Genomic DNA, 9522 nt, shown 5'->3' on the forward strand with positions numbered 1-9522 from the left:
GGTATTGCATTAATCTGTAGATTAATTAGGAAGAATTGACATCTTAACAATACTGAGTCTTCTAGTCCATTAATGTGGTAGGTCGTTTTTAATTTCTCTAAGTAACATGTTATCGTTTTCAATAGACAGATCTTGTACTTACTGTGTTCAGTTTATCCCTAGTATTTCATGTTCTTGGATGCTATTGTTACTTATTTTTCTTTAAGGTTCATTTTCTAGTTGTTTTAGAAACACAATTGATTTTTGTGTCCTTACCTTGTATCCTGTGACCAGAACAAACTGAATTAGTTATGTGCACGGATACTGGGATAGTGGAATCAAACAGGCGGGAGGTAAAGTAGTGAGAAATGACCCTCTCAGTGTGCCCAGGACTGACGCATTTCCTGGCACCTGGGACTTTTCAGTGCTGAAACTAGGAGCGTACCAGGCAAACCTGGACCTCCAAACTCTGTCTGGGGGCCTCCTGCTCGCTGTGAAGAGCCCAGTCCCCATGCTGCTTTTTGCCATCTCCATTCTACCAACTAAATGTGTCTTTGGATGTGCTAATGCCATGCAGAGGGGACTGCCTCAGACTGATGCCAACTCAGGCCTGGACTTTGTTTACCTCTGTGTGTGCTGAGGCCCCTTTCCTTAACACAGAACGTTCTGATTTGGGAAATACGGCAGGGGGGGAGGGAGAAACTCTCCCCTTTATTCCTATCATCCTAAAACAATCATCATTAGCATTTTAGTATATTTTCTCTGTCATTTTTCATTGTGCATCTTTCAAAAAATTTTGTTACTGGTGTATGTATTATGCCCTGCCTATTTGTAGTGAGGGTTCTTCTCATCCTCTGTCTACCTAATGTTCAACAACTGCCATCACCAAGTGGACTAATGTCTACTGTTGGGGCCTCTACACCATGAGAGAGAAGACTCCCCTGGGAGAGGAGTATCTGCCAGGCAGGAAGAAGTACTGAACTCTTGCCTGAGATAGGGCGGGCTTGAGTAAGCACTGAGGGTTTCATAAGGCAGCTTTCTCCATGGTGCTGGAGAATGGCTGGCTCAGGAATCATGACAGACATGTTACCTGTCCTATTTCTGCTGACATTCCAATGGGAGTGGTCAACAGTGGACAGGTGAGTAAGGAAGATGGTGATAAGTACTATGAAGCGGATGAAATGTAGTGAAATACTAAGGGGTTATGTATGTATACTGGTATAAGTGTGCCGGGGGCACAAGCGGCCCTTTGGAAATTATAGGCAAGGAGGGACTCTATGAGGAGGGGTCAACTGCACTGGGCCAGATAAGAAGGATCCAGCCATGGGAAGATCTGGAGAAGAATAAATATTCCAGGCAGAGGAACCAGCAAGTGCAAAGGCCCTGAGGTAGGAGTTCATTTGGAGTGTTTGTGGAACAGGACAAGACTGATTAGGAACGAGAGTGGGAGAAGGGCAGGCACTGAAGTTGGAGGGGGCAAGGGAGGAGGGCCACAGGCCATCAGCCCGGTGACATCTGACATCCTTTTCAATCACAAGGAGTAACCTTGCCCCTGCCCTGCCTGCTTTACCTCCCACTCAACAGTGCCCTCTCCATCATTCCACTAAGTAACCAGTTCTCACTCCTGGCATCTTCTCTGGGCAGCCAGGGCTCCCTACCCTAATACAGACTGCTCCCTCTGTCTGGAATTGCCTTCTCCATACTCTTGCTAATACAGCTGCATGCCAGCATTCCCCCTCACACACCAATAACTGCATACACTTGCCTGCAAAGAATTGTCTTCTGGAGCGCACACTAGCTGTGGCATGTCTGTCTATTTGTGGGTTGCTGTAGGACGTGGCTTCATCTCTGTTTCCTGGGTGCCTCATTCAGTAGAGGCTCTTAATAAAACACCTATCGTTACATGGACAAGGATCGGAAAGGGCTCAAGAGAAAGGGATGCTATTTCAAGAAGGATTTTTATAAAGTGCAGTTAAAAAGTAAACAACACATGAGTAATGATGCAGTTTTAAAATAATATATACCCCCAAAAAACTTACTTTAGATTTAAAGTGAAAGTCTTAATTATTTGTGGATATGGTTGGGTTTTTTGTGTTTGTTTGGTTTCTGGCCGGTTTCCTGGTTGATTTTTTAAATCCCTGTTCGTGTTCTTTGGGCTCCTAGGTGCTGATTTTTGCAGACACGTCTTGGGTTTAGCTTGATTTTGTTTCCTGGATATGTTCATATGTTTCAGATAATACCTTTTTATATTTCAAATGCAACAAATTACTTTGGTCGTATCGTTGATAAACATGTGGACCTTTATGCATCTCTTATTGCTGAAATGAAGGAGTATTTTGAGGATTCCAGTAATAAAACAACTGTTGAAAAGGTGGAGAAATTTGGATTATATGGATTAGCAGAAGAAACACTTTTTCACAGGTAGAGTGTCTCTTTATTTCATCTTAAAAAGTTGTGAAGCACAAAGTGACTTTAAATGGTACTGAATCCCCATTTTCACCTCTGTCCATTGGACCCAGGGTTCACATGCCAGGCCTGCTACCTCCTAGGATGATGGTGGCAGGGTCATGGCCCCCAGACCCTGGGGACTTTTCTGACTCCTGAGCACAGAGCCTGGATGACAGTGTAGCTTTTATATATAGTTATAGAGCTGTCACTGTGTGCTACGTACATACACATCCTTAACTCAATTTTTACAAATCCCTAGAAAATGATCATTCCCATTTTATAGATAAGCAAACTGAGCCTTGATGAGGCTATGTAATTTGCCTAAGGTCAGCTCAGTAAATGGCACAGTCTGACTTAGGTGCCTGTTTGCACCCACTTCCCTCGAGTGCCACACCTGGCTCAACTTGGTGATGGCCTAGATCAAGAAACTTGAACATTTTAATTTGCTATGTTAATTTTTTATTGTGTTGTTAGATAAAGGCATTTACTCTATTCAAAAACACTACATGGGGCCGGCCCGGTGGCTCAGGCGGTTGGAGCTCCGTGCTCCTAACTCCGAAGGCTGCCGGTTCGATTCCCACATGGGCCAGTGGGCTCTCAACCACAAGGTTGTGAATTCAATTCCTCGAGTCCCGCAAAGAATGGTGGGCAGCACCCCCTGCAACTAAGATTGAACACAGCACCTTGAGCTGAGCTGCCTCTGAGCTCCCAGATGGCTCAGTTGGTTGGAGCGCGTCCTCTCAACCACAAGGTTGCCAGTTCAACTCCCACAGGGGATGGTGGGCTGCGCCCCCGGCAACTAGCAACGGCAACTAGCAACGGCAACTAGCAACGGCACTGGACCTGGAGCTGAGCTGCGCCCTCCACAACTAAGATTGAAAGGACAACAACTTGACTTGGGGAAAAAAAGTCCTAGAAGTACACACTGTTCCCCAATAAAGTCCTGTTCCCCTTCCCCAATAAAATCTTTAAAAAAAAAATGAAAACACTACATGTTTTTTATATTTAGGTATAGTTGAATTAAATAAACCATTGCTAAGTGCTCTTGACAGCTCTCATTATTTTATTTCTAGTGTGGCGTAAAATCATGCAGTCAGCCTTCTTTTTATATGTTTTACACTTACTGAGTAAGTTGAGGCAAAGATTATTTGTTTGAGAATCTATGTAAAACTGATGCCACTGTTGTTCTCCAGGGTTCAGGTGTTGGAGATGAGCCAAAAAGAAGACACTTGGGCCCTGGATAATGTCCTTGTGAAGTATATAGATGAAGGCAGGACTGGACTTATCACAAGAAACCGACTGCTGTATCTCCCAGAAAATTTCCACGCTCTGCCTCACCAGGCTGTGGAGTTTATTGTTTGTCGAGTGAAGCCTGCGGACAATGAAATTGAGTGGAATCCAAAGGTGAGTTATTTTGGCTTTTTATAGTCATTTGGCTTTCAGGATATATTTAAGCCAGAACTAACACAGAATTGAGGCTTATTTGAATTTAGAGCCTGTGTGTGGGTAAAATGCTTTAGGTTCCTGAGCTGTGAAAACACAGCTTTTTAGCGCAGGGAAGCATGGCGGGCTGCTCTCCAGAGACCTTGCCCTGAACCCTCACAACTGCCAGTACCCTTGCTTGCCAGGTTGGGGTTGCCATCATCATCATTAGCGTTCACAGACTTCGAATGGATGTAAAGTATGTGTTGCAATAAAATCAATTGGCTGTCTGCTGAAGGAGAACAGTGTAAGCACCTATAAAAGTGGATACCCCTGTCAAACAGGGACATAGGTGGTGGCCACTCTTTAGAGAAGCCAGGTCATTCCACTGCGGTTGGGAGGATGGGTAAGGAAAGAAAGAGTCCAGAAAAATCCCCGAAAGGAAGGGACATTTCCTTTGGGCCCTTTGGCTTGGGTAGCTAGGATGTCACCAAGGGCACTGGATAAGGCACTGAAGGCAAAGAAGACACGAAGTGCCAAGCCATGGAACATGGAAGACGGGTCCCTTATGGGCTCACAGGGCTGTCCAAGGCGGGATGGAGAGGCCCTCGCCACATATGGGCCAGACAGGCTGGCCTCATGCCCAGAGCGGTGAGTCCTGTTCTTGATGATGGTCTCAATTCTTCAAAGGAAGGTTCAATTTTGTACAATATGATTAATGAGATATGAAGTAAGCTAGTATTATAGTTGGCAAAGTATAAACAGTTTGGGTTGTAAACAAGGTTGAACATTATCCAGGAAATAAATAGGTGAATGTTTGCATGGTACAGGGTGAGCACACAGTCTCGCTGTAGTGAGTTTAGTAAAAACAGCCTTTGTTAAATAGCAATCCCTTCCCTCCATGGAAAGTATTTCCAGAGTGCCCACTGGGTGCTGGTGCTGTGTGGGTTGTGGGGATGTAGCCATTAGCAAGATCTTCTTGGTCCTTAATGGTTTCTTACCCTCAAGAAACATTTGATCTGGCAAGACCAAGCACAAGTATTTCTTGGAGAGGAGCCCTCTGTAGAAATGGGGGGTTCTCCTGTGTATGTTCTTTCAAATTAACTTAACGAAGTTCAAGGGAGATGGAAATAATCTAATCACGATGAGCCAGCACCTTCCTGTTCCGCTTTACCAGAGTTAGAATGTGCCTGAAAGAGTGCCCGGGGTGGCCTCATCTGCTGGCCCTACTGAGAGGAGAAGAGCCTGCACTAGGAAAGGCTGCAGGGAGGAGTGGCAGGGCTCCTGGGTTCCCGGTCACTGGTGAGGAGCTGCTCCACGGCTGTGCCTTCCTCCTCGGGAGCGCCAGGAACATGTGCACTTCCTCTTGTGGAGCTTCCGAAGAAATAAACATCCACACCTTAAAGCCAGGAGGAGGTGGGGACACGTCCTCAGTAGGAAGCATACACTGTTAGGAGGCCAGAGGTGACGGACCCGTTCTTGGAACTGAGCTTTTGCATCTGTCCTCATTCAACTAGCTCCACTATTGGTGACCCTTGTCAACAGGAGGCACGCGATGGCCTCCAGAGCCTCTCTCGTGGGGTGACTGTGAGGCTCAGACGAAATGCACAGAAAAGTTCTTTTTGCAAAACGACAGCATATACAGAATAAGGTTGTTTTCTTAAAGCTTCAGATAAATCACTTCAGTGTTTTTCAGGTTACTAGGTACATTCATCAAAAAATTATTGGAAAACTGCATGATGCAAAAGTGATACTGGCTTTTGGAAATACAGTTTGGATTGATCCAATGGTAAGTGTGCAGTGTTCCTAAAAACAAAGCTGTGATTGAACGGGCGCCTAAAATGTTGCAAATTATTCTAACCTGCTGCTTGAGGCACTACCTATTTGCCTCACACAAATGGAGGCTCATTTGGGGCTCTGAGTTAGGGAGAGGGTTTCATGTTGTTTGGGTCGTGAATTTGGTTGTGGTTTTGGTGAAGGGCATCTTTCATATGGTAACCCGGTGCTCACACACACACACACACACACACACACACACACACACACAGCCGAGACAGAAGCTCCATGAAGCTATTCTTACTACGTGCGACAGTCTCTAAAGTTTGCACTGGCCTTCTATTCCATTTTTTCAAGTGTTGGTTGTGCACGGTGAAATCGATGTCGCCATCCTCTGTCCCCACGGTGGGGAAGCCCTGGGTCAGTGACTGTCCTACAGCAGCACAAAGCTCCGTTTGTCTAGTTGTACGTGAGCTGAAAGCCCCGGCACGTGATCGGTAATGTTGAGTCCCAGTCCTTGGGCTTTGAAAGACACGTTTTATGATGTTCACAGTTTCTGCCTCATTCGTTCCTAACTATTGAGTGAGTACCTACTGTGTGTTGGGACCTACATGGAACACTTGGATTCCGTTTGTGCACAGACACTCCTACCCTGTGGGGCTGACGTGGGAGTTGGGGGGCTGAGTGGGAGACAAGGACGTGTAAATGACGGGCCTCCGCGCATCATCTCTCTGAGGCCGGCACTGTCCCCTCTCCGTTTGTGCCCCAAGAACTCCACTTTCCAATTCGAAAATTTGCTCTGTTAGATTTAAATCTCAATTATCATCGTCATGTATGAAATTTAAAAGAATTCAGTTCACAAAAACTATATTGCAGGAAGTTCTTTTCGTACGATGGGAAAAGTCTTAAAACTTTACAAGGAGTTTGGGTTGGGTATAAGATTTAAGAGTAAGAGGAGAAAATAATGTTTAGAAGAGACGGTAGAGATGATCAGGGCAGGTAAAGGAAGAGATTGGTGGGTCTTAGTGGATGCTGTAATAGTCAATATTGTGGTTCGGAGGAAAAAAAGTAAACTTTTATTAAGCAGCAATTTAAAAAGCTATAGCTAAAAAAATGAAGAAAAAAAGGAAAGGAAAGGAAACGCCCCTGGCAGATAAATGTTTCCGCAGCTCCTAAGTGTCGCCGTGTCCATGGCACACTGGGGGGAGGGCAGAGCCTACGCCTGCGCTTTCCCCTCCAGTGTGAGTGGAAAAGGATCTCCCGCCAATCCTGCCAGATGGGAACACATTCCCAGGGTTCACTTAGGACAGTGCATCAGCCAACGCCGGCCTGGCCCACCCTCCCCTGCCCCTGAAAGCGACGCCCAGTCCTGCGTGCACATCTCCCGTCAGTGGGAATCAGACTGTTGCAAATTTTCATGTTTTACATAATTTTGTATAAATTGAAATGGGTGAGGATGTTCTGGTTGCAGAAAAGACAAGTGGAGGAAACTCTCCAGTGCTGGGATTTAGGGCTTTGGCGGAGAGCCTTTCTGGATACCTGAAGACTCCAAGCCTTACTTAGAATCCTCCTTGTTAAGAGAGGTCCAAGTGCTGGAGCAGAAATCTGAAAACTCTAAGAATCTTGTGTGTGGTTACAGCATGACATATTGGTCTCGTCTGGGGGTTTTACTCAGGATTTAATCTTGGCCCCAACCCACACCTGATTGTATTTCCACACTGAGGGACAGAGGAACAATCTGTTGTGACCTTGGTTATGAAATGATCCGAATGCTGCAATGGGAGGCCCTGGCATATCGTGGCACGTGCCCAAGCGCATCAAATGTGACAGCTAGCCCGAGAGGCCATGTGAGAGTGCTTGCGATTCATTTAAAGTTCAAAGTGTGATTCCTGCAAATATTTGTTTTTCTTTGATTCAAGGTGCACATTACAAAACTTTCAAATTTGAAAACTTCTGTCATTGATTACAATGTTCGAGCTGAAATTTTGTCCATGGGAATGGGCATTGATAATTCAGAACATGTCGAACAACTGAAAAAATTGTACGAAGAAGCTAAAATGCCAGCTTTTGAAGAAAGCCTAAGCCAAACCCTGTAAGTAGATTTTTGTCTCCCTTTTGGAAGAGCTATTCTGTGGAAACATAATTCACAAGTGTTACAGATATTTTTTTTTAAGTAGACTAGTTTAACGAGTGTCCATGTTCCCATCACTCAGCTTCAATAATGACCAGGATTCGTGGAATTTTGTTAAAGCGCACACATTCTAAGTGGAGTTTGGTGGATTTTCTGAGCACAAACCAGCCCCGGATCAGAAATGGGCATGACTCAGTCCGCTCCCTCTCCCAACCCGGGAAAGCATGCATGCTCCTCCCGGGTTGTCCCCGGAATGGTGTCATGCAGTGTGTCTCTTCTGTATCTGGCTTCTTTAGCTCCTCATTATTTGTGAAATTCATCCATAATGTACATGTGGCTGTAGATCATAAATTCTCATGGCTGCACTGTATTCCATTGTATGAACATACCCTGAGTTACCTACCCATTCTATAGTCGATGGGCTACTCCAGGTGGCACGTTAAACATTCTCCCCCGTTTGTTTTGGTGCACTTACAAATGTTTTTCTGATGGGATAGAGTTGCTGAGTCATTGAGCTACTGCCCAGCAGTTTTCCAGATTGGTTTTACTAGTTTACTCTCCCACAGGTAGTATGAGAGACTATGAAAGTCAGTCTGAGAAAGTACCCTGGCAACCCCCAGAGGGGGAGGATGACACAGCCTGCGTGTCCACCAAAGGACTCGAATCGAGAACTCCTTCCAATCAGGCTGAAAATTGCAGCCACCCAGTAGAAAACGGGGCAAAGCACTTGAACAGACATCTCACAATGTCCAAGTAATTGTCCAATAATCGATATATGAAAAGGTGCTTGAACTCATTAGTCATCAGGGAAATGCAAATTAAAATCACAGTGCAACAATACCACTACATTTCTACCAGAAAAGAGAGAGAGAATACCAAGTGTTAGCAAGGATGTGGAACAAAAAGCTTTAAAAAACTTGATTAGCATGCTATTATTACATCTAACACGATTAATAGTGATTTCTTAAGTTGCATGTGTTTTTTTTATTGTGTTAAAATATATATAACTAAACTTCTCATTTTCATTTTTTTTTCAAATTGTGGTAAAACACACATTAAAAGCTGTCATTGTGACTGCTTTTCAGAGTAGAGTTCAGTGTCATTAATTACAGTCACTGTGTTACATAACTACCACCTCTGTCCATTTCCAGAACTTTTTCATCATCCCAAACAGACACTCTGGACCTATTAGATAATAACTCCCATTCTCCTATCCCCCCCAGCCACTGGTAACCTCCATTCTACTTTCTGTTTCTACTAATTTACCTATTCTGGGTACCTCATATAATGTTTGTCTTTTTGTGACTAGCGTGTTTCACTTAGCATAATGCTTTCATGTAGCGTGTGTCAGAATTTCAGTCCTTTTTGAGGCTGAAAAATATTCCGTTGTATAGATAGACCACATTTTGTTTATTAATCTGTCAGTGGACATTTGGCTGTTAAGAATAATGCTGCTGTGAACGTGGGAGTGCAAATATCTGTTCACGCCCTTGCTTTCCATTCTTTTCGGTGTATACCCAGGAGTGGAATTGCTGGATCACATGGTAATGCTGTGTTTAATTTTTTTGAACTGCCAAACTATTTTCCATAGCAGCTGCATCATCTTATATTTCTACCAGCAGTGCACAAAAATTTCAATTTATTCATTTCCTTGCCTAGAAATCAGCCCGAGGTAAAGTTTAAGGTCTTCTCAGGACTTTCCTGAGCATGCATCTTGCCTTGGCCTGTGCATGGCTTTCGAAATCCTGCCCTCACCCCCCACTGTA

General features: G+C 44.5%; 1 protein-coding gene across 1 annotated transcript in view; it reads left to right on the plus strand.

Moving 5' to 3' along the window:
- TDRD12 (tudor domain containing 12) overlaps positions 1-9522 on the plus strand; it is a gene marked incomplete at its 5' end in the record, with an annotated part of 55174 nt that overhangs the window by 39847 nt on the left and 5805 nt on the right. Inside the window, 4 exons of the mRNA XM_081032310.1 lie at positions 2213-2400; positions 3621-3831; positions 5546-5638; positions 7545-7717. Of these exons, the coding sequence (XP_080888436.1) occupies positions 2213-2400; positions 3621-3831; positions 5546-5638; positions 7545-7717 (665 nt within the window). The remainder of the gene's footprint in view (positions 1-2212; positions 2401-3620; positions 3832-5545; positions 5639-7544; positions 7718-9522) is intronic.

The sequence above is a fragment of the Rhinolophus hipposideros genome, assembly GCF_964194185.1.
Source record: "Rhinolophus hipposideros genome assembly, chromosome: 21".
NCBI lineage: Eukaryota > Metazoa > Chordata > Mammalia > Chiroptera > Rhinolophidae > Rhinolophus > Rhinolophus hipposideros.